This window comes from Pelophylax lessonae (genome assembly GCF_965119305.1).
Source record: "Pelophylax lessonae genome assembly, chromosome: 3".
NCBI classification, from domain to species: domain Eukaryota; kingdom Metazoa; phylum Chordata; class Amphibia; order Anura; family Ranidae; genus Pelophylax; species Pelophylax lessonae.
In genome coordinates, this window is record NC_138770.1 from 311,275,611 (window position 1) to 311,301,973 (window position 26,363).

At 41.0% G+C, this 26,363-nt stretch overlaps 1 protein-coding gene across 1 annotated transcript; it reads right to left on the minus strand.

The window, feature by feature from the left end:
* Positions 1–1,794: 1,794 nt before the first annotated feature.
* Positions 1,795–26,121, minus strand: COPS7B (COP9 signalosome subunit 7B). The gene is made up of 6 exons (XM_082248889.1): positions 25,953–26,121; positions 20,273–20,348; positions 15,862–15,950; positions 13,843–14,045; positions 10,535–10,640; positions 1,795–2,938 (listed from the first exon to the last, which is right to left on the minus strand). Exons 1-6 carry the CDS (start codon positions 26,112–26,114, stop codon positions 2,780–2,782), a joined length of 795 nt encoding a protein of 264 aa, XP_082105015.1. The 5' UTR covers positions 26,115–26,121; the 3' UTR covers positions 1,795–2,779.
* Between the last annotated feature and the right edge of the window lie 242 nt (positions 26,122–26,363).

Consider the following 26,363-nt stretch of genomic DNA (forward strand, 5'->3'; position numbering starts at 1 on the left):
CAGTGCAGTCAAAAACCTATTTACAAAATTGTATAACAAACAATAAAACTTTTTTTTTTTTTTTCAAACTTTTTGGTCTTTTTTTTATTTGTTTAGCAAAAAAGAAAAAAAACTTTGCGATGATCAAATACCACCAAAAGAAAGCACTATTTGTGGGGGGAAAAATGACAAATTTGGTTTAGGTACAGTGTTGCATGACCGCGCAATTGTCATTCAAAATGCAACAGCGCTAAAAAGTGAAAATTGTCCTGGGCAGGAAGGGGGTGAAAGTGCCCTGTATTGAAGTGGTTAAAGAACACCACATACAAGGATATGGGAAATGATTATGGACACTGACACACATACACCGACACCAGTTGAACTGGACTGACTATGGTCTTTATTCAACCATACCTACTAGTTGTAACTATATAAACAAATATAAAGTGTTATCCAAATTTGGCTGCAAAAGAGGAAATACACTTTAAACGTTGACCCCCTTAGCATTAATTGTAAATGGCATGTTAGCTCTGTCATTATTTCCCCCTTCAAAAAGTTTTTAAATTATGTATAGATCGTGATAATGAAAGAATTTCTCTTGTTAAAAAAAATAAAAAAATGTTATATATATATATATATATATATATATTTTTTTTTAATGTATGTATTTATACACACACATCCCCTGCTGGCTCAGACCGAGAACTGAGCAATCACATGACAGCTGATAGCTCAGTTCTTGGTAGTCACTGAACAGAGGGCAGTGACTTTTAGTCACCAGCGCTCGGCTCTGCCCCTACAGCACTCACTGGAGCCCCGGGTGGTGAAGGGGCTGGACAGACTGGCTCAGGCTCTCAGAAGCACACGGCGTGGCTGAGCTAGCTGTCAGTCGGGCATCTGGGTGGATCCAGATTATTTTGTCAGGGTCACTGAAGAGCCTGGATCAGTTTCAGGGATCCAACGATAGGCTTTAGCCTACTGTCTGTCAGCTCAACCTAGGTCAAAGGAGTGCAGAAAAAAGGGCAATCCTGTGACCAAGAAGAGAACTATGGCCAAAAAAGCTTTGGATATACTTCTCTTTAAACATTAGAGACATTCTTCTCTCACGTACAAGATGGGATTTCCTGTAGCCATCACCTCTGGAGATCAGGGTCTGAGCTGGTGGCCTTATCTTATGTGGACCCCATCTTTTTCTGCATATTGACAAGGTAAAGTTTAGGCCAATTACTTCTTTATGCCAATATTTTATCCACCAGGGCAAGGATGGACTTTCAAAGTAAATAAAAAAAAAGTGTAACAAGTATAAAGTTATAATGAAATGTACAAAATCATTGTTTATACCAGCCACTAACACAACACACACAATAAACAGTAAATTGGGCTTAGCCTTGCTAAAATGATCCTGCCACGTGTACTCTTTGGGATTGATTTACTAAAGGCAGATAGGCTGCTTAGTGAATGAGGTGAAGAATTGCTGAATTCCATCATCTAATCATGTGCAAGCAAAAAATGTTTTTCTTTATTTTGCCTGCAAATTATTGGTTAGTCTTTGAAAAGTGAACCTTTACCACATTCACTAAATTCTGTGTTCTGTTCCAATTTTAAGGTATGTTTACACTCCATAATTAAAGCCACAGTTCACCAATGCCTTTTAATCTATAGCTCAACAATGAAAATTAAAATCTACTACACTTATATGTTGTTTACTCAGCTACAATGGATGGTGACAAAATATCGCATAATTTCCATTGCACCCCAAATTATGAAAACTTGTTGTTCAACATTTACACAGAAAGAAAAAAAAAAAAGCGATGCTCAGATTTGTATTTTTTTAATAATTATTTGGAGATTTAGATGCACAGAGAGGGAAACAGTGTATATCAAGATAATGGAACCACGCTGCCCGAATCAGAAAGAGATGTACGACACTGCAGAGAGGTGTCTTATCAAAGGTGAACCTTGTCTGTGAAATCCTCAAACAACACTTAAAAGGTCCAAAAAATGGATTAGCTGGGAAAGAGGCCAGAGAGTTTGTCCTATATTTTAGCGTCAATGCATGCCTCCTCTGGATGATTCTAAGGCTTTGCTGATGGAAGCAGCACATACATATATGCTTTATGTATTTACATGTTATTCCCTTCTGCTCACTTTGGAGACAAAGCAGGATGTCCAATATTGATTTAAACCTCTTAGATTGTTTAAGTATACAAGAAAAAAAAAAAAGTGCTTTTAAAGCTGGAGTTTCTACTTCCCCTTAACCAGAGACTCTAAATTATTAGAATATCTCTTGTAGAAGTCAAAAGTTGGTTGCCTGACATAGGAGGAAAGAAAATACAATTTCCTGAAAAAAAAATAATGTTTCAAGAGGGTACATTTAAGAAAATAGTAAAACCTACTATACAGACCTGTCCCTACTGCACATGTTAAATCTCCAGAGAGATGACAGGACCAAAGTCACCTGGGATTTTATAACCACGCAGCAATAAGCAGCCATTTCTGTAATCCTCTCTCTGACAGAGAAGCTTGCTGTGCCTTGCAGTAACACAACAAACCTCTCCAGCATCGAGAAGGATCCACAAAGATTTAGGCAACATGTCCTGATCTGCCAGGACTATTCGCAAACTGAGCTGGGTCACAGCATTGTTAGCGCTAATGGGTTTATTGTCCCTCCTAGCAGGCAGGGTCTCCGAGGGTTTTTGGGTAGAAAGAGGCTGACACAATGGTGGTGTGTGGTTAAGTCTGTAAACAATCCAGGAGCAAGTGTGTACCCCCTGGAGCCTCCTCCCTGTTCTTAGGTTCACTAGTGGCGACTGGAGACTAGACCTTTAACCTTCGACATTTTTTTGGTGGGCTGCCGTTGTTCAGCAAGGGGGGGCCCTTCCCGTTCCGCAAGGTGCTGGTCAGTGTCCTGAGCAGTTGAGGAAGCTGTGGCTTTCAAAGTCTTCTTTATATTTGTCACCTAATGGACAAAAGAGATTATATTTTTACATAGAAAATTTAACAAGAATGCAAAAAAAAATAATAAAAAAGTTATACAAAAATAGTAGGCAACCATGCACATACCATACAGAGGTAGGCAAAATAGCAACACATTATAAAGGTAGCTGCATGTCGTCAGCTACCGGAATAAATAGTTCTCAGTAGATCTGTGCAGCTACTTCAGATCATCCACTGGCCACTTACTTGCTATCCAGTTACAAAGCTTTGGTAGTCAGCCTTCACCAAGCAGGTTCACATTTTGACATTTTTAATAATGGAATAGGGTTTTCCTATTCCATTTCCTTTTTTTTTTTTTTTTTTAAACCAACACTGAATGGTGCTTCCCCAGAACTCTATTACAAGCTTGTTTTGATAACGCTTAGGTCTTACTGATACTGTTTAGATATATTTTCTAGCAAACTATGTAGCTTTTCCGAAACAGCTGTATTTATTTTGAGATCAGGTGTCACTGGACGCAGATGGACTCCCTCCAAATAATTATAGGACATCTGGATGCAATTAGCTGCACCAGTTTTTTAGTGGCTTCACAGCTATGGGAGTGAAAACTTAAGCAATCAAGATGTTTGTTGCACTACAATATAATATATATATATATATATATGTATGATTTATTAGACACAAACCACTTTACATTACTTGGGGCAGATCAGCAACATAAAATCCCCATTAAATCCATTTCATTTCTAGATTTCATTTAAAAATGGTTAAAGCTCGAACTCTAAATTGAAACGCAAAGCAATGTATAGATAAAAAAAACACACAAATCACTGTAAATTGTCATTGAATAATAACATGACGACATACTAAAGGAAAGCTCTGCCCTCTGCTGGTTTTTAAAATGAACAACCACTGCCTGCTGTGGACATTAGAATAGACTTCTGTCAAATGAGGGTACAGCCACAGAACTCATTTTCTTAGTATACTTTTATGCTTTCAACTATTAAATGTTTGCATTTAGGTAGAAAGTAGAATAGAGCACAAATGTCTGTGATGGTCGAGTATTTAGAGCAGTGTGTCATTTGCTATTTGCTTTTGTAAACGAAACATGAGTGTGATGTAAGCATCTTGTAACAGTATCTGGCAAACACAGTGGCCTTTATATAAAATCTCTGAAAGGATAAACTGTCTAGCTGCCTATAGCAAACAGAATGTCCTTTACATTCTTTTATACTGAACTTACATTTTTGAATGTTGTAGGTTTTCTATAGACATTTTGGTTGCTATTGGCGATAAGAACTGTTCCTTCTTCAGACACCTATGGATGATGTTCTATATGACTTTTCTAATTGTATTTTAAGATTCAAGGTTACATACAGTTTATTTTGTAAAGCTTACTGTTTCTGTCACTAACATGCACAGGATAAAGGTCAATGGTCTTCTGATCTTTCTTTAGGTTCTTCAGGGAAAGAGAAGCTTGGGCAAATAGGGTAGCGTAATGTACTGTAGGCTTAGCTATACTCCCTGTCACAGAAATAAGTGGGGTTACCCAATCTGACAGAAGTGTAATAGATTTTACAAGGGACCTACATTTACCTTTAATTTTGTCAAACTAACTGCATGCACCCACCCTGCAACCAGAGTCCTTGACTTATTAGATTTGCTTAAAGTGTAACTACAACATAAATTCTGATGAAACTGGTAGGGCGAAATCCACGTTCGTGATGTCACCATGCATGCCTAAACCATGAGACTGTTTGAGCGGTTCTTGGGACCCATGTTTTTGGATGTATAGACAGCACAGTTGCCTCCTATAGAGTCCACTGTTTCTGCTAAGGAGGCATTTTGTACTTTTGGTGGAGGAGGTGCACTTGGGGGCTTTATAGACAGACCTGCTCATCACACCCACACTGGATTCAAACTTAAATAATTTTCAGTTAGTTGAAAGGACACTTTTTGATTTTCTATCTGAAACACACCAATGAACGGTTTTGTTGAACTGGACCTATTTTTGTCATTTGCGTATCACAATTTTATAAATATTTTTTGTTAGGTTTTTAGCGCAGCAAAATTTGTCACTGTATTACAGTGTAACTACACTCTTGAGAAAAAAAAAATACAACCTGCTCTGGGTGATCTTTGTATATTGCAAAATAAAATGTAAACTGTTTTTACACAAAAGTGTAAAATTACATTATTGAGGATGTGGAGTTATCTGGATACAGGTATGCAACATAAAATAAAAATATAGAAAAAAAATGACAGTCTTGGGAGTCATTACTAGAGATCGGCATTATGTGACACAGATATACGTATATTGGGTGTAATAATGATGTAATTTAGAACAGGGCTGGTCTTTGAGTTTATAGTAAAAGTAGACTTGCACCATTGGGCCCAAATTTTGTGAAAGAGGACAATTTTTCTTAAACACAACTTTTTAAATGGGGAAATCTGGTTGATTAAAGGATTTCTATTGAGTGGTTGTTGAGGAGGATAGGTTCACCATCTAGTGGATATGGCTTTACAGGACAAAGTATGTTTGGCGGATATTGTAAAATCGTATCAGCTTAACCGCTTAAAGAGCAGCCGCCACAGATATGCTGTGGCAGACTGGCTCTCCTGCGCAAACCGACGTAGGGGTACGTCAGTTCGCGGAAGTTGGTCTCTCTAGCCCTGCAGCTAAGCAACGGGTCTGGCGGCCGCCTGACAAGGCGGCCTGCCGTTGTAAACACGGCACACCAATCATCTGTCACTGATTGAAACAAGGCTCCTGTGTTCTCTCCGAACACAGGAAGCTATGTTTCCATCCACCAAGTCTGTCCCCCACACAGTTAGAACCACCCCCTAGGTACACAATTAACCCTTTGATCGCCCCTGGTGTTACACCCCTTTCCTGCCAGTGTCAGCATTACAGTAACAGTGCATATTCTTAGCACTGATTACTGTAGTAATGTCACTGCTCCACCCAAAAGTGTCAAAAATGTCAGGGGTCCGATCTGTCCACCGCAATGTCATAGTCCCGCTAAAAATCGCAGATTGCAGCCATTACTAGTAAAAAATAAATAAAAAATATTACATAAATCTTTCCCCTAGTTTGTAGACGCGATAACTTTTGCGCAAACCAATCAAAATACACTTATTGAGATTTTCTTTTTTTTTACCAAAAATATGTGGCAAAATACAAATTGGCCAAAAATGATGAAAAAATTTAATTATTTTTTTTGGGAAGGTTATACAGTAAACCCCCCTCCATTGCGGGGGTTACGTTTCGGACCCAGCCGCGAAAAGTGAAATTCCGCGAAATAGAAAAACCCTATTAAAATGCATTGTAGGCATGTTTATTTTACTGTCACTGTACGTGTAAAAGCATTTTAAGGTCTTTAAACACACTTTTAAAACAATAGAAACTCATTTAAACACATAAAAGATACTAAGAGACATAGCAAGAGCTATGGAAAACACAAAAATATTTCATTTTTAATGATTTATATAGTAAATTAACATTACAAAAAAAAACGCGAATTACTGGGACCGCAAAAACTGAACCGCGAGCGGGGGATTACTGTATAGCAGAAAGTGAAAAATACAGCTTTTTTCAAAATTGTCTTTTGTTTATAGCGCATAATCAAAAAAATGCAGAGGTGATTAAATACCAAAATAAAGCCCCGTTTGTGGGGATAAAAAAGGACGTCAATTTTATTTGGGTACAGCGTTGCACGACTGCGCAGTTGTCAGTTAAAGTAACGCAGTGCTGATTTGCAAAAAATGGCCTGGTCATAAGGGGGCAAATCCTTACGGTCCAGAAGTGGTTAATAACTGCAGAAGAAACAAACCATGGAGTTAGGGTGGGGTTAAGGATTCAAATTTTGCTTTCAGCTTAATGATTCATTCTTAAAAAGCAGGACAATTTCCCCTCATCAGAGGGGATCCAATTCTCATTTCTCCCTTTCTTATTCTTAGCCTCGGGATCCCCTTGAGACCCATGCCTCTCTTCACTCTCTTGTCTTTTTCGAAATACACTTACTCCGCATTATGGTTGATCTGGTGCCCCTGGCCACAGACTTTAAGCCATCTTTTTGTTCCTTTAGGGACAACGGTGGATAGCCATATTGTATGCCTTTTTTGCCTGTCACATACATTATTTTACCAAAAGTATTGGGACACCTGCCTTTTTACACACATGAAATTTAACAGCATATCCCAGTCTTAAGCCCCGTTTACACGTTCAGATAATCAGACGACTTATCGTTTGCATTTTGTTGCATGATACTAATATCGAATTCAACAATGCGTACAAACCGTAGGATTTTTGTCATACGATTCAGCGAAAAGCTTCCTGGTTGCTTAGCTATGTATCAGATGGTGCAAAACAAAAACAATGTCAGCCAGGCTTTTTCCATGCTATTTTAGTGTTTCTGATCGTGCGCGGCAGTCTTTGCCGATCGATTTTTAGCGGACGCATACTGTACTGATGAAACAATTGTCGTTCGCGGGGCTATCGTACGACAGAAGTTTTCCGGTTTGTCCCTTCGGATTTTGTTGGATGAACTGTCATGAACGGCTGTCGAAAGCTGTGTACTAACGATCAGATTATCGTGCAATCAGGTCGAAAGCGAGTTATATCGTTCATTTATCGGAACGTGTGTACGAGGCATTAGTCCATAGGATTAAATATTGAGATGGCCCACCCTTTGCAGCTATAACCGCTTCAACTTTTCTGGGAAAGCTCTCCACAAGATTTAGGAGTGTGTCCATAGGAATGTTTGACCATTTTTCCAGAAGCGCATTTGTGAGATCGGGCACTGATGTGGACGAGAAGGCCTGGCTCGCAGTCTCAACTCTATTTCATCCCAAAGGTGTTCTATCGGGTTGAGGTCAGGACTCCACCACAAACATTCTCCCAACCTCGTGGGAACAGTTTGGGAATGGCCCCTTTCTGTTCCAACATGACTGCGCACCAGTGTATAAAGCAAGGTCCATAAAGACATGGATGAGCAAGTTTGGGTTGGAGGAACTTGACCTCAACCCTATAGAACACCTTTGGGATAAATTAGTGCGGAGATTGAGAGCCAGGCCTTCTTGTCCACATCAGTGCCTGACCTCACAAATGCGCTTCTGGAGGAATGGTCAAACATTCCCATAGACACACTCTTAAACCTTGTGGACAGCCTTCCCAGAAAAGTTGAAGCTGTTATAGGTGCAAAGGGTGGGCCAATTCAATATTGAACCCTACGGACCAAGACTGGGATGCCATTAAAGTTCCTGTGCGTCTTAAGGCAGGTGTCCCAATACTTTTGGTAATATAGTGTATGTCTGGTCGAATAAATAGTAGTTTCTGTTCATTGTATGTGGACCCTATCCTTGTTGGAGCCCTTTATTACTCTTTTACAATTATAAAACCTACTGGCCCTTTTCTGTGGCATTTTGATACAAACTTAAATAAACTATATCGGACTATAAAAAGCAGGACATTTAATTCCTGTGGTTATACTTCCCTCCTCTGTGCAGTTGGTTTTGCACAGGGCAGCCCGAATCCTCCTCTTTTCAGGTCCCTAGCTGGAGCTTCTGGCCCCTCCCTCCTGTTGAGTACCCCCACAGCAAGCATCTTTCTATGGAGGCACCCAAGCCGAGCTGCAGCTCTGTGTGTCCATTGAGACACACAGAGCTGCTGTTCACCCCTGTCCCCCTCTCTCCCGATTGGCTAACTGATTTCACAGTCATGGGAGACAATGGCGCTGTGGCGGTCTCACTTGCCAATCAGGAAAAAGAGTCCCGGACGGCCGGGTGACTCATGGATATGGCTGGACAGAGATGGGGCTCGGGTAAGTATTAGGGGGTGCTAGGGGGGCTGCTACACCAAGGTTTTTTTATCCTAATGCATTAAGATAAAAAACTGACTTTACAACTTCTTTGTTGTCTACAAGTTAAAATCAGTATTTTTTTGCTAGAAAATGACCTAACACCCCCAAACACACACACACACACACACACACACATATATATATATATATTTATTTTTGCGGAGACCCTGGAGAATAAAATGGAGACCATTTATGTTACACCGTATTTGCGCAGTGGTCTTACAAACACAATTTAGGGAAAAAAAACTTTTTTGAATTAAAAAAAAAAAAAATAATATCAAAAAGTAAAGTTAGCCCAATTTTTTTTTTTCTAAATGTGAAAGATAATGTAACGCAGAGTAAACTGATACCCAACATGTCATGCTTTCAATAGGCGACACTTTATACATTTCTGCAGGTTACCAGTTTAGAGTTACAGAGGAGATCTAGTGCTAGAATTATTGCTCTTGCTCGAACGATGGCAGCAATACCTCACATGTGTGGTTTGAACACCATTTACATATGTGGGTGCGACTTGTCTATGAGTTTGCTTCTGCGTGCGAGCTCAGAGGGACAGGGCGCTTTAATATTTTTTTTCTTATTTTACTTTTCATTTTTACACTGTCCCTTTAAAAAACAAAAATAATTTGATGCAGCTGATATCAGTTCCCTCTGGCAACAATTGCAGGCATCAAACATATGTGGGGCATCCCTGGGCAGTCTGCCCTCAGGGAAGCTTTTCTATACGGTCACATATTTAACAAAATCGCAATGCGCCTTCATCCCTAAGTACATATATACAGCAAATACAATTTATATTACCGCTGTAATCCACAGTAGCCTCTGGGCAACTGTGGATTACAGCTTTAATAAAATTATTATTAGCGGTGGGTGTTACTATGGGCTACTGTTTATGGATCTGCATTTTACCAGCACTTAGTCTGCCCTCCCATCTTCCCCTTTGGTCTCTGTGGGTCATACTGCCACAGCTCCCGGGGCAGATGTCCCCGAGGAGCTTTAATCTCTAGTGTTGCTATGTCCAATTTGGAGCTGATTTACATGCATATTGCATTTACTCCTAAGTGGACAGAGATCCACGAAACGTGTTGAAAGCTTTGGAAGCAATATGTTCTACAATGAGACACCAATATTATATAAAATAGTATTATGACTATGAATTAATTTACAATGCAATATTATTTATGTTGATATATTATACATATTACAAATCAGCCCTATATTGTTTTTAACTGGATTTTTTTGTGGTGAGACTTGTATTCATGGAATAATAAATTTGCAAACATGTGTATCAATTATGTAGTAACTTGTATATAATGCTCCTTATTTAAAGCCATGAGCCAATGTATAGGAATTTGTGTATATATTTTCTATAAGGTCTTTACAATTCTCCAGGGATGGGGGTCAAAAAGGAGTGTGCGCACAGGCCATACTTGTGTTTGGTTGGCCAGTGTAATCATACAAGTTAATTTCCCAATCATACTACTGAAAGACCATGTTGATCATTCCACTGAACCACTGTATTAGTTCTGCAGTTAACCTTTAGCAAAATTTCTAATTTGTGTGCGTTACATGTACTACTGCTGGTGGTTTCTTTGCTTTTAATGGTTGTTTCTTCGTCTTTTGAGCCCTGTGCACGTTTTTTTGGGAAACAAGAGGGCAAAACGTAATACTGATAAACTGTGGAGCATATATATTTAAGCCTGTAATGGGGAGCGGAATTAGACTGAGTGCTTTTCATTTAGTTTGCTTATACTCACTTCTGTCTCTATTTGCTGCTGTGTGCGGATGTGGTTCTCCTTGTACTGGTTAGCCCGTAGCACTTGCTGTTCAATCCCCATTAAAACTGCCTCGCAGCCATCACACCTGAGATATAAAATTATTTGAAAAATCAGAGGAATGCTTAGTATTATAAAACGTTTCACTTCCTCATACCAAAACAAAAGTAAAATAATCAAAACCAAATTGTACATGAATAACAAGCCAACTAAGCCCCCGTTCACACTGGGGCGACCTGTCAGGCGACCTGGTCGCCTGACAGGTCGCCTTCCATAGAGAAGCTGCGGACCCGTTCTAATAGGAGCGACACAAGTCTCTCCGACTTAGAAAAAGGGTCCGGAGCTTCTTTGGGGCGACCCGGAGCGACCTGCATAGACTTCAATGTTATGAAGTCCGTGCCGGCCGCTATGAGGTCACCCCGGCAAGTAGCGTCGCCCCAGTGTGAACGGGGCCTTAGAGACAAAGTCTAGCATGAATGCTTTAATCCTCTGTCATTAGAAGTTTTCAAACAACAAACAAACACAGGGGAGCATGGGCCTAGTGCATTATCCTTTGATTGGTTTATTTAAAAGAAAGATTAAAAATACTCACAAACGAGTTATTGGTTAAAAGCATAGTTAAAAGCATATCACATAAGGAACGCAGTCCTCAGTCGTGTGATCCGGAGGGTAAGTTGTCCCTTGAATTCGTAATGGCTAATGCGTTTCGAGGCTTAGCCTCTTCCTCAGAGCCTAGGCGTTAGCCATTACGAATTCAAGGGACAACTTGCCCTCGGATCACACGACTGAGGACTGCGTTCCTTATGTGATATGCTTTTAACCAAGAACTCGTTTGGTTTATTTAAAAGAAGAAAGATTAAAAATACTCACAAACGAGTTCTTGGTTAAAAGCATATCACATAAGGAACGCAGTCCTCAGTCGTGTGATCCGAGGGTAAGTTGTCCCTTGAATTCGTAATGGCTAACGCCTAGGCTCTGAGGAAGAGGCTAAGCCTCGAAACGCATTAGCCATTACGAATTCAAGGGACAACTTACCCTCGGATCACACGACTGAGGACTGCGTTCCTTATGTGATATGCTTTTAACCAAGAACTCGTTTGTTAGTATTTTTAATCTTTCTTCTTTTAAATAAACCAATCAAAGGATAATGCACTAGGCCCGTGCGCCCCTGTGTTTGTTGTTTGCAGTATTTCCAGACTTCCCTGACCGTATAAAGGGCAGCAAGGTCGCAGCATTATCCTGGGTTGCCGAGTCCACAGCTCCAAAAACAGTAGAAAGACCCTAATAAGGTGGACTAGTAACTACACCTCTCTGAGCGCAGGGAACTGGTGCTTTGCACCCAAAAATTATTTTTGCATTAGAAGTTTTCACTCTGATCTACTGAGAAGTACACATTACAAACACACTTGTCATCTTAAAGGGGAACTTTAGTCAGAAAATTAAGTCCTGCTCGATCACTTTAGGCTGGCCCCTATTGTAGGTATATCTATGTAAAACATTAAATATATATACCCATACTGTTTAAAATCCAGTAATACACTTTCTCACCCTGCTCTGCACATGCTCAGTTGCGCTCCATTTTTAGACATGGTCAAGTTTGTAGAGGCCAATCTGCTGACAGCCTTAAAGTGGATTTAAACCCTCCTATCCTTTACAGCCAAGGAAGCTGCTTCTGTTTGATCTGCAACTAACATGGTGCGGCACATGTGATTAGTTATGACACCGGCCATTTGATGGGTTGACAGTTTGGTTGAGACAAGCAAATGTGACAGTTACATTCCTGGAATGCTGGAATTGCTAACAGTTATTTAAAACTGTCAAATCGATGGGTTTATTTTATGATTTACTGTTGTTCAGGGGCTCTGGGCTTCAGCAAAATGGCAGCCTCTAGCAAGAAGAAACAGGAGCAATGCTGGAGGCAATTTACAGCACACATTTATTTTGGCACCATAAGTATTATTGTGGAATATATGTTCCTTGCTAAAGAACATTTTTTATCAAGTTGTTATGGTTAAAGCTCCGCTTCAAATTTTTACTACAAAAACATAACAATTGGTTGGATACAAATACAATATTTAAAGGTCCCGCAAAATATATAACATATTGTATGTAAGAATAAAACCGATTAAAACACAGAACACAATTCTGTGGACCATTTAGACCATGGGTGTCCAACCTTTCGGCTTCTTTGGGCCACATTGAGTGTAGAGAAATTTTCTCGGGCAGCATATAAAATATATACTATAGTTAAGTTATATGAAAGTAATAAAAACGCTGACACGCCCTTTCCCGAGCTGCGCTCTCCCCCCCCTCCCCTGAGGCAGCCTCTGCCTACAGTTAGTTGGAAGCCACTGTGGCCGTGACTCCAACTCGACTTCTTCCTCCCCAGCAAAAAAAAAAAAAAATAATTGTCAGGGGGCAGTGGGTCGCATTGCTTGTGGTTCTGGGCTGCATGCGGCCCTCAGGCCGCAGGTTGGACATGCCTGATTTAGACCTTAGATGAGGCCCCTATAAAGCACAAGTAACAGATTTATGTAAAGAAATTGAGACTGAATTCTCTTTTTGAAAAAGCTAGTTTTCTGGATTGTCGCTCTTAACAAGTGGCTTCTCCCATAAGACTCTCTAACCCAGAGACAGCCAGGTGTCTAGAGTTTTCAGAAAAAGCTCAGCAATAGCAGTCTCTGTATTTCTCTCAAAACAGATTCTATTTGAAAGAAGAAACCACTGCGAGCCTACTTGTGGAAATATTTGTTCCCTGGCTGTCATGCTAGTCCAAAGGATTCAGTGCTTTCTGAATCACTGGTCCTAGAACAAGTATGTACATCTGTATTTCCCAATTTGCATGCTTGTTTTGGGCTAATTTTTAAGTACAGAATGAGCCAGGAAAACCTGCATTTTTCAGTGGCCATCAATGGAAACCTCCATATTTTCTTCATTAAATGTTTGCTGTAAGAAATGTCAAACAAGAGATCATCTCATGGGAAAGATGACCCCTTACCCCATGAACATTCAAGGCACCGTCTTTGAAGACCTGGCCACTCCACCAAAAACACTCAAACTTTGGGTGTAGTTTTAAATCCTGATATAGCAAAACTTTCATTCAAAATCACCATTACTGTGGTAAGGAAATGTTGGGAAAGGCTGCTATAACTGCTTGAAGAGTCACTGCAAAAAAGCTGTAGAAATCACTACTGATATAAATAAGCAGATAAAATGGTCTAGAGAATACTGTGTGTGTGTTAAATATAGAAAAACAATGTGTGAAAGTAGGTAAATAAAATAATTCTCACCACTCCTGAAGAGTTTTAACAATGCTACTTATATCCTTCTTGGGAATGTCCCGCCCAATGCAGAAATCCACCTCCAGCACATGGTTGCGCTGATCCAGTTTGCCCTGAATGATATCTGTATAAACTGCTTCTATGATTAGATCCTCCAACTCTCTGAGGTTCCTCATATCCAAATCTTTCAGCAGCACAGAATATGGAATGCACTAAGAGGGAGAAACATGCGACTTTATTAATACAATAATAACATGGATGCATCAAACTAGGTTTACCCTAGTGAATATGGCTGCCATCAGGAGTCCCATCTCTTCACTACTCCAAATTTAGCAAAATGCAATCATTGCATGGAACTAATGCAAACAAGAAGCACAGATCTTAAAAAACGCCCAATGATTTTATTATAAGGTTATGCACACTTGATATCTCTATTTACCAGCTCTGCAAATATCTTTACTCAAGGTTGCGAGTCAGTTTGCAGAAACTATCTTTTTTCAAATAAAGAAAAGCTGTACTGAAAGAAATCTGCAGGCTGCATCCATTGATTTTATCTTGCTAAAATGCTTATTTTCTGCCTAATGTATGTGTTTAATACTTTTGTGTCAAGCTAATGAAATCAGAATGCCTGATCTGCATGCTTGTTCTATACGAGTTACTCAAAGCATTGAAATAGTCAAATAGTATTTTTAAAAGGAGAGGTCAGAAATGGTAACTTATGCATTTCTCCAAGCACTGGTCTTCTGTAATTGAAACCTGTAATCAGTGAAATATATAAGCTGCCAAAGGAATCTCCTCTGAAAATGCAAATTTTTTGGCTGCCATGCCAACGCTATGTCTTCTACACTTCTGTATACTCTGAATTACTAACCTGGAAAAAGATGCAAGTTACCAGTCTTCATTCTGACTGCAAGCTTGTTTCTGATCAGTGAGTCACATTACTAAAGTCACAGGCAGTCTAACAGCTGGCTTTTTTTAAAAATTAGGTCAGCAGTAGCCCAATAAGACTTTCAGTACAGTAGTTAGGACTGTACAGTATGAAGACTGTATTTGATATCAAAGGAAAGCTGGCATCTATGAAAGCAGAGTTAATTGAATAAACATCAAATTTAGATTTTTTTAGTCATAGTTTTGACTTTCACTAAAATGCCATCACCGACGCCTGATTTTCCCTGCTTGCCCTATATAGTAAACAGATACCAAAAAAAGGCAAAATCTGTACTGGTGCTATCAGGAGAAAGTGGTATTAGGGGTAATTAGCAATAATCCTGCAGCCCAAGGTCAGGTGATAGACTGGGATATTTCCATCAATATATGGTCAATTTGGAAAAGAGACCAGGCGCAACATTCTGCACATTTCACTGCTGCACCGGGTCTCTTCTTTCTATATAATGTAAAACAGACACTGTGCCAACCATGAAAATGGCCTTAACTATCAAAAAAGATTGAACACACAGTGGTGCTTAGGGGGTTAATGTTTTGTTCTATGTATGTCCTCAAGATGTCTTCTGTATTTCCTTAGCTCATTTATACAACCTCATTTTCTAGAATGGTGAGAAACAAAAAGATGGAAAAGAATTTTGTGAATAGAAAAGATGGAAAAAGTGAGTGATGCCATATGCAGAGATTCATCTAGCAGAACAGGCGAGAAAAACAGATGCAGTGCATTTACAGGCCTTACTAAAACACATCCAATAACATTTTATGAGTTTACAAACTTTTTTTCACAGATTGTTTCTTTAAAGATAATTCCAGATAGATTTTTTCCCCTGAAGATTACGTGCCCCCCAGCCAACAAAATGAATGGCCAAGGAGTAAACCACAGTCCAATTCCTGTTCCAAGGCTGACTGTCAGGAACAGTTAAAGTTGTTAGTTTTAGGACACAGGTAATGCTGTATACAGTGGATGTTTGTGTTAGGATATACAACTTGTAAGCGATGGCAGGGATATATTAAGATTTGACACCCTTTGGGGGCACCTAGCAAAGTCATTTCGACTATATGCATGAACCAAGAAATACAATGTACCTTCATCCTGGATGCAAGGCTCACAATTGTCAGGTGTTTCAGCTTGTTTTTCTGTGCAGCTGAGAGCTCTGGCAAGCTGTCTTTCATTGCTAAAATGAAAATAAAAGAAAGAAACAGCTAAATGTACAAGAGAAATGCGTATGTGAATTGTCAAAACGTTAAAACAGCTTCAGTCACTGAAGGGTGAAACAAGGATGCAATGTAGCCCGACTGGCTCACACACTGATTTCCCTTCCTTACAGTTTATGTCCTGGTCAGTGGAGGAACATTGAAAGCTAATATAGAGACACATTTTAGGCATTTAAAGCAATGATGGACAGGCCAATAAGTTTACAGGAAAAAGTCTTGTAGTGATTTGAATGTCCTCGCCATACTGCCCAATTAACTTGTCAAAACAAACAAAATACCCTGTTGTGTGCACTGTCAGGTATTGGGTGCTTCTAGAAGCAATGGGACTCATTTTGAGGACCAGGAGTAACCAGAGGTCCCCCCTCATGTACATGCAGCCTTGCTCCTTCCCCGTTCTCTTCTTTCACCCAGCTTTTTAGATAGGCACTGTGACCCTTTCTTGTGTACTAAGTAAACAAGCATCCAAGCAACACTGTCTCTGTGGTAATCACTACTCAAGGAAAGGGCAGGAAAAAACACCTAGAATGATGTAGAGGTCATTTCTGCACCTGCAAGTGTTCCTGTGTTAGAAACAAATTGTTCTTTAAATTCCTTGTGCTGGTAAAGGAGGAGACAAGGGCAACTACAGAAATAAGTTACAATAAGAGCATTTCTTGCCCGATCATTACTTACAGTGGTAGGTTTTATTGTTACATAGTGAAGTTGAAAACAAAAGGGCTGAGGTATCCCCCTTACAACTCAGGACCATTCAGAAGATAAGCTATTTCTCACCATCCTCTGGACGTGCTTCTGTAACCAGTTTTCTATCCAGATACAGTATTATCAATGCCAACAGACATCAATTTGTAAATCAAGTGTTTATGGGGTACTGTATCAAAGGCGTTGGTGAAATCTAGATACACCACATCCACAGGCATTTCTCTATCCAGATTACAGCTTACTTCTTCATAGAATGTTAACTGGCTGGTCTGGCAAGAATGGCGTTTTATAGATCCATGGTAGTTACTACTACTGATACTATTTTTATTCAGAGAGTTTATTATTGTTTTTTTTTACTATTCTTAGACAATTATACAAAATACTCTCAAGTGGTTGAAGAAACATACAATCATTCCTATAAATATACAAGTACATCCAAAGCCAAAATTGCCCCCCCCCCCCATTTTGGATACTGTAGGCTAGAATAAAACCACTGTCCGTCTCCCCCCTCCCCACCAATCAGAGATTTTACTTAACTTCCTGCAGCAGACTCAACAGAATGTGAGGTCTCTTTCCATAGAGAGAAATCCTCTATTAAACGGTCACTGGAGCAAGAATCTCCATTAAAGGATTTCCCCTCTATTCCTGTGCTGCTGGAAACTTAAAACTATGTACAGTATCTCGCAAAAGTGGGTATAACCCTCACATTTTTGTAAATATTTTATTAAATCTTTTCATGTGACAACTCTGAAGAAATGACACTTACAATGTAAAGTAGTGAGTGTACAGCTTGTATAACAGTATAAATTTTCTGTCCCCTCAAAATAACTCAACACACAGCCATTAATGTCTAAACCGCTGGCAACAAGTGATTACACCCCTAAGTGAAATGTACAAATTGGGCCCAATTAGTCATTTTTCCTTTCCGGGGTCATGTGACTCGTTAGTGTTACAAGGTCTCAGGTGTGAATGGAGAGCAGGTGTGTTAAATTTGGCGTTATCGGTCTCACTCTCTCAAACTAGTCACTGGAAGTTCAACATGGCACCTCATGGCAAAGAACTCTGAGGATCTGAAAAAAAGAATTGTTGCTCTACATAAAGATGGCCTAGGCTATAAGAAGATTGCCAAGACCCTGAAACTGAGCTACAGCACGGTGGCCAAGACCATACTCCGGTTTAACAGGACAAGTTTCACTCAGAACTGGCCTCACCATGGTCAACCAAAGAAGTTGAGTGCACGTGCTCAGCGTCAAATCCAGAGGTTGTCTTTGGGAAATAGACGTATGAGTGCTGCCAGCATTGCTGCAGAGGTTGAAGGGGAGGGTGGGGGGGGGGGTCAGCCTGTCAGTGCTTAGACCATACGCCGCACACTGCATCAAATTGATCTGCATGGCTGTCATCCCAGAATGAAGCCTCTTCTAAAGATGATGCACAAGAAAGCCCGAAAACAGTTTGCTGAAGACAAGCAGACTAAGGACATGGATTACTGGAACCATGTCCTGTGGTCTGATGAGACCAAGATAAACGTATTTGCATCAGATGGTGTCAAGCGTGTGTGCCGGCAACCAGGCGAGGAGTACAAAGAAAAGTGTGTCTTGCCTACAGTCAAGCATGGTGGTGGGAGTGTCATGGTCTGGGGCTGCCGGCAATGGGGAGCTACAGTTCATTAAGGAAACCATGAATGCAAACATGTACTGTGAAATACTCAAGCAGAGCATGACCCCCCCCCCCTTTTGGAGACTGTGCTGCAAGGCAGTATTTTAACATGATAACGACCCTAAACACACCTCCAAGACGACCACTGCCTTGCTAAAGAAGCTGAGGATAAAGGTGATTGACTGGCCAAGCATGTCTCCAGTCCTAAACCCTATTGAGAATCTGTGGGGCATCCTCAAACAAGAGGGGGAAGGAGTGCAAGGTCTCCAACATCCACCAGCTCCGTGATGTCATTCATGGAGGAGTGGAAGAGGACTCCAGTGGCAATCTGTGAAGCTCTGGTGAACTCCATGCCCAAGAGGGATAAGGCAGTGCTGGAAAATAATGGTGGCCATACAAAATATTCATACTTTGGGTCCAATCTGGACATATTGCCAACGGTTTAGACATGAATGGCTGTGTGATTTTGAGGGGACAACAAATTTACACAGTTATACAAGCTGTACACTCACTACTTTACATTGTAGCAAAGTGTAATTTCTTCAGTATTGTCACATAACACTTATAAATATTTACAAAAATGTGAGGGATGTACTCTTTTTGTGAGATACTGTATATACACTTATTTTTATTCCTGGTGAAATTGGTGATAAGGCAATAAGGAGGAGTAAATCTCCCGAACGGTGAAAGACAGCATTTAACACTTAACAGGGGGTGTAACCGTTTACCATTCTATTTAAATTAAAAGAATAACAGTTTTGCTTTGGAGTTACATTTTTTGCAAAGATGAGTTAAAAATTAATATTTTCCTTGATCAATATTGATTTGTATGTGTTCAGATTACTTTACCAAAGAAAGTTCATGGGTGTGTGGCAATTTGTCCATTCATGATAAAAAGCAGCTGGTTTGTAGTTAGCAGTACATAAATACACACCTACACCAATCAACCATAACTTTATGACCACTGACAGATTAAAGAGAAGTATGGACTGAGATCGGAGCGATCTGAGCGATCAAACACTGCAGATCGTGCAGTTCTTTCCATCCGCTCTCTGCTCTGTCCCTCCAGCACTCACTGGAGCGCTGGGCTGTGGAGGGGACGGTGCGGCTGGCTCAGTTTCCCAGCAGCTTACTGAGAGGCTGAGCCAGCTGCTGGTCCAGGCTTCTGGGCAGATCCCGAACATATGGTCAGGATCATTTTGGAGTCTGGATCCGCTCTGTGACATCAGCCGGCTTTAGCCCATTGTCAGCTCAAAACAGGTCACAGGAGAGCAGAACTGCCCTCCTGTGATTCATAGGAGAAGTTTGGCCAGAAAAGCTTTGGCTATACTTTTCCTTTAAGAGAATAACATTAATTATCTCATTAAAATAGCATCTGAAAGCCACTGACAGGACACATCATCCTGCTTATATGGGTCAGTGCCTTCAAAAAATAGTGCCAATCACACTACAAAAATTATTTAAGAATGGTTTAAGGAACCCAACAAAGTCTGATCCATGGAGGCCCTATCTAGCACCTTTCAGGACTTAAAGGATCTGCTACCGACAGCTTGGGGCCAAAAACCACAGCATACCTTTAGAGTTCTAGTGGCGTCCATGCCTCAATGGGTCAGGGCTGTTTTGGGGGCAAAAGGGTGATCGGTGTATAAAAACTTTGACATGTCCATGGTATCTTGGCAACGTTTGTATGCATTAAAGGGAGGTATGAAGTTAGGTTAATAGAATGTACTGTGTAAGGCTACTGTGTGTGTGTGACTATTTATATTTCTGCTGCTGTATGCATTTTTATGGTAAATATTGGTAGTGTACTGCTGTATTGCACTGAGAATGTTATAAACACCAGAAACGATACTGAGGAAAAAAAAACATAAAAATGGAATGGATGCTGTCTGATCTATAATTAGACTGTAAGTAAAGTAGTTCTTACCAACATAATCTGGATATGTTCCATATGCAAACAAGTTGAGGAGCTGCAGGTATCCAGAATGCGGGCCATCAGCCAACTTTAAAAAAACAAAAAACAAAACTGTAAATACACTAAAGTACTTACTAAATTACATAGCTTGTCTATTAGTCCATGTACACAAGCACAGAGTAAAGTTGATCAGCTCTCCTGGCATGTAGCAGTCTAATCCCTTTACTGTATTCACAAATAAAAACCATTATTATACAAACAAGGCACTTGTTAATAGCGGTCCTAATGGATACTGAGCTCACGATCTCCAGCACACACTCTATGCAAGCCAAATGTCCAGCCTGCAATTAGCTTTCATAGACAGTTACCGCCATCAAAGGTTTGGGCTGGCAGCCTCCCAAGAAAATAACTGTTTTTTACTAAAATCCTTCCAAGAAGGATCTAGATGGCAAAGCAGGGTTTCACTTTCAGTAGTTGCTGGTTTATATGAGCAAAGTAAGTCCTAGAACTAAAGAAAAAAAAAAAAGAAAAAATACATGAGATGGGGATTACTCAGTGCTAGATAATAGGATGTTAAACAGAAATACCATCAATATGATGCTATCTGAAAAAAAATCCCAATCTGCAAGAGCAAAGGAGATGCGATGCCTGTTGTCACTTTCAGTGTGCCAGGAAGCTACTGCCTCCAATTAGAAAGCAGCCATCAGTGTCCAAAATTGGACATTTTTTATACACTTGAGTAGATCACAGGAGTGCACTTCGCTCTGCACTCCTGTGACCCTTTTTTACCAAAGCTCACTGTCAGTTGACACCACTCAGTCGGTCCAGACTCTGGAAAAATGCAAACTTTACAGCTGGGATCCACCCAGATGCCTGGACAGGCAGCGGGCTTAGCCTCTCAGTGTGTCGTTGGGAGACTGAGCCAGCTGCTCCCACCTCCTCCACAGCCCGGTGCTCCAGCGAGTGCTGGAGGGGCAGAGCAAAGAGCCAGTGACTGACAGACAGTGAGCAGAGGGGAGAACTGAACGATCAGCGGTTTTTGATTGCCCAGTTCTCAGTGCAAACCTTCAAGGGATTAATGCTGCATCCAGGTAGGTGAATATAAATATTTTTAGAAACCTTATACTTTGCTTTTAAAATTAGGTCAGGGTCCAGCTGCCATTTTGGGACAGTATGAATTCTAATCAGGTACAGTACACCTCACAAGAAACACCAGGCATATTCTGCATGCACAAAATGCTCCAGAAAACACACCATTGTACTTGGGTAACAAAGTCACAGGCCACCAAAAAAAAAAAAATGGAAATGCAGCAACACTGATCTCATTATCAATGTCTGTCTGTCTACTTTTTGACAAAAAAAGCCTGCATAGCAGGATCTTGCAAGGTCCTTCTCCTGCCTCAGGTCTATATAGAGATATAGATTTATTGGAGAAAGTGCCGCCGGAACTACAGGAGATGAGGGGGGAATCACAGAAAGAGCAATCGCCAGTGAGGTGCATAGTCCCTTGGCCGGGGTAGATGGGTCTTACAATAATTTTTTACATTCAAAGGATGGAGGATGCAGCTGTGCAGGCAAACATGCTTCATGTTACACCCTAAATATGGGAGTAATAAGAAAAATTGTCACAAAACATGGACTTCGCCTTTCAGACAAGGACAAATTAGAACAAAGGAACACCAGTCAGCACACTGGAACAGAATGTGGAAAACCAGCCTGCATACAGGATCAGGAGTTAAATCACACCTCCTCATATCAGTACTACATTTTTAATCCCTTCACTGCCAAGGACATAAGGCTTACATCAAGACAGAAGTGCTTCAAGCTGTCCAGCCCAGTAATCCTTAAGTCATTATTCGCATTCTGCTAGAAGCTGTCACTCTCTCACTGGGCAAATATCAGGGGTCTGTTTAGACCCCTAAAGTTATCTAAATGCCCGCAGTATTGATAAAAATAAACAAATACTCACCCACACAGGTGTACCCAGGGGATCAACTTAAGTACATCTGATGATGCAGCTTTGTTTCTGCACCCAGCTTTCTAGACAGGCACTGTGTCCTTTTCTTTTGTTCTAAGTGAACAAGTATCAAAGCAACACTGTCTCTCTGCTAGTCACCAATCAGTGACACTCTCATAAGGGGGGGGGGGGGGGGGGAGGAAAAAGCACACAACACATAGGTGTAACGCACACCTCCAGATTTTTAGAGAAAGACATTTCCAGTTTTGCGTACCTTTGATTTTTTTTGTTTTCCTAAAAAGGCACAATTTAAAATTTACAAATATTTGTTAATTATTAACTCAATACCACTTTATCTTTTAGATTTACTGGAAATGTTGTAAGGTATATTGTGTTTTTGTGCGGCAATAATCATTTTAGAAGATATTGTTTGATAAACATTGTGCAACGATCGCAACAATCACAAGACCTACAAAATCAATTTGGTTAAATAAGACGCAAGGGGTCTGGCAGTGAAAGAGTTAAAGAAAACATGTACTGAGAGAAATATTCTTCTTTGGAAAGTGATATTTCCCTTAAAAAGATAAGAGCTTGAACACTTTGAGTCACTGACCTGCATCAAATATAAAAGGAAAAAAAAAAAAAAAAAACAGTCTAATTTGATTTGCTTGCATGCTTGTTCTGGGTCAAGGAATTAAAGCAAAAGATCAGCATGACTGCCAGTCATCTGCAGTAGCATATTCAGAATTAGATTGACAATAGAAGTTCTTGTATTTCTCTCAGTGCGCGATTCCTTTAAATTGGAACCTGTACTTTTCTGGATTCCAGACATTCCCTAACCTGGTATGGAGATTGCTCATATTGCAGTTACTCTAGAAGACACCTAAACACTTTGGTCACATGTGGTACACGCTTATCCTCCTTCACCCCTGTAGCTCTCATGACACATTTACTGGGAAATCCTGGCTGTCATTTTGGATCACAGAAACAACTCTCGCTTCTCCCGTGTTAACTGAAACTTGCAGTACAGTGTCTGCAGTGTCAATGAGAATTACAACATAGCTATGTCAATATTGCTACATTTTAGTTACTCAGGTTTATCAATCGCAGATCGAATGGGTGACATTTGATCATCCTAGAACATCCGATAAAGTGGAACCAAAAGGGACAGATACTTACCTCTGTTCCAACGCAAGGTCTTGTACCTGGCTTCTTTCAGGTGCTAGCCTTCGGCTATCCTGATCGACCAGCATGGGTTGACATCACTCCCGCACATGCACAGGAATGCAGTCACCCAGGCAGACAGCGAGCGTGCCGGAATATAAACCGGAGGTGGGAGAAAAGTAATGGAAATTCCTTCTTAGACAGCTGTCACTAGAACAAGTGTCCTTATTGGAAGAGTTACCCTCTATTCCTGTTCTGTTGAATTAAAAGTTTGGATTTCCCATCACTTTTTAGCCCCAGTGACAATATTCACCAGGATCAATATAGAGGCTGAATCTTACTCCCACAAACTGCAATAAAATCCAGCAGATTTTCTAAACCTTCCCTAGTGTATCCTAAACTGAAAGAAAACAAAAACTTGGGTCCACATACACTTTAAAGTCATGTATGCCAAAGGAAGTTATAGTGAAATGCATTTATCAATTCGGTTGAGCAGCAAGGCAAAACTAAAGACCAGTGAGACAGATTAACTATTTACTAGAGCATGGGTGTCCGACCTTTTGGCTTCTCTGGGCCAAATTGAGTGTAGAGAATTTTTTTCGGGCCGCATATAAAATATATACTATAGTTAAGGTATATAAGTAATAAAATGCCGCCGCACCAGTGCCCATCAATGCAGCCGCACCAGTGCCCATCAATGTGGGTCCTGCTGGCCTGTAGGTTCTGCTGGAAGGTGGCCATGGCCTTTGGGTCCTGCTGGGAGTTGGGCGTAACCTGTGGGCCACAGGCCATGACCAGCGCCTAGCTGGACCCGCAAGCCGTGGCCAGCCGGACCCACAGGCCGTGGCCAGCAGGACCCACAGTGTTGAGGGCCATTTTGAGGTTGCTGGGTGGGCACTGGGGCAGGATAAACGGGGGTTATATAGATGGGATGTGCGGGGTCATCTGAGGGTGTCAGGGTCTCACCTCAGAAATGGCAGCTGCCAGCTCAGCAAGTCCCTGCATGGCCTCCTCCAGTCCTGGGGGGGGGGGGGGATGCTCCCGTCCTGGGGTTAAGAAAAATTGCCAGTGCTCAGCCCCACAGCCTCAATCAAGTCACATGTGTCCTGACTCTAGCGCGTCCTGCCTCTGCCTGCCTCCAAGATCTGGGAGTTGTAGTTTGCCGTCTGGCTGCGCTGCTCTCAAGTCTGCACCCACCGGGAGATTGAGCACGGCTGTGAACTACAACTCCCAGAATGCATCAGTGCCGTCAGCTAGTTAGCAGCTGTGCCCCTTGCCTGGCAGAAGCCACAAGAAGAAAAAAAAAAATCGTGACGGCGAGAGATTGTGTGGAGTTCCGCGGCCAGTGGGCCGCATTGCCTGCGGCTCCGGGCCGCAGGTTGGACATGCCTGTACTAGAGCTTGACTCAAATCCCTGTATCTGCTACACTGCTCCGGATTCCTTTCTTGTTTTGAGTGGAAATCTATCCCATCCATAGTAGTCAGAGACAGTAACGGAACTACCATTAGAGCAGCACACATGGGTGTTAAGGGGCCTGCACTGAAGGGGGCCTAGTAGATGCTCTGGGGATCTAGGGTAGACTGTGCCAAGCTGCCCAGTCATCCAACTGCTGCCAACTATGTTCTGGTGCGAGGTGCTGAAAAGCTCATTCCAGTACCTGGTGCTTGAAACAGACCTCAGTCTAAAGAGGAAGGAGAACTGATCCGAGGTCTGAAAGAAAGAGTTAGGCCGACTATAGACGGTTCAAATCTCTGACAATTCAGCAGGGACCAGCTGACATTCGAAACCATGTATGGGCAGGCTGACTGTACCCAAGTTGATCGATCAAGCAACCTGGGTACAACCAGCACATAGGATTTTTAATTCGATTATTGCCAGTGGCTACAGCGGCTAGCAATAATCATTGTGTGTTCTCCCAGCAGGGACAGCTCCCCCCGTCGGGAGAACACAATGGCTCAAGGGAAGGGATTCCCCCATTAGCACTGACTGACCCATGGTTCCAGGAAAGAAAAATCGCACCATCTATGGCCAACTTTGAAAAGGAAGTGGAACTGATCTGAAGTCTGAAGAGGTTAAAGAGGGCGGGGAATTGATCTAACAGGACATTTTTTCAGCAACTGACTCCAGGGTATTTTTATAACTACTAATGCTACACCATTTTTCCCCAACTACCGATGGCAGACCAAGTTTTTCCCCACTAATTGCTGGAGCATTTTTCCAAACCACTGACCATTAGCACCAGGCATTTGAACATAAATGCCAGGCATCTTTTTTACAGTATAAAGCAAGGCATTTGTTCACCTACTAACCACCAACAATGTGGCATTTTGTTTTCTCTCCTACTAACCAATGACGCCGGGCATTTTTAATCCCCATGGACCAATGTTGCTTAACATTCTTTTCCACCTATCACTAACGCAGAGAAATTGTTGTTACTTGGAGTTCAGCTTTAACATTACCAATTGACATTGACATGTTTGGTCTACCAATCAGCAGTATGAGCGATGATATTTTCCACTAGAAAAATTATTTTTTTTAAAGCAAACAACTTCACAAAGGCCATGTCTTACCTCTTGCACAGTCGGTAAATCTAAAAGTTCCCCAAACACATAAACTCCGGGGGCTTCTAATACTTGGTTAATTAGAGCTGGAAGCGCAGAACCTTTTGTGCCTTTGGCTAGTAAAATAAATTGTTCCAGGTGGCTACTGGACGGCTTCTGTTCTCCTGCCATGCTACAGATATATTTTAAGATCTGTGAAAAAGAAGAATAATTACATCCCAAGTACAAAATATAGAAGTAAAATGTAAAAACATTATAGCTAGTAATAGACACATTCAACTGGATATGTTCTGGAATGTTAGAGACGTTCAATTACTAATCCAAGTAGCATTTTTATTTATTGCAGACATTTATATAGTGGTGACAATTTACGCAGCGATTACATATTTGCACATTCATATTCATGGTCTCAAGAAGCTT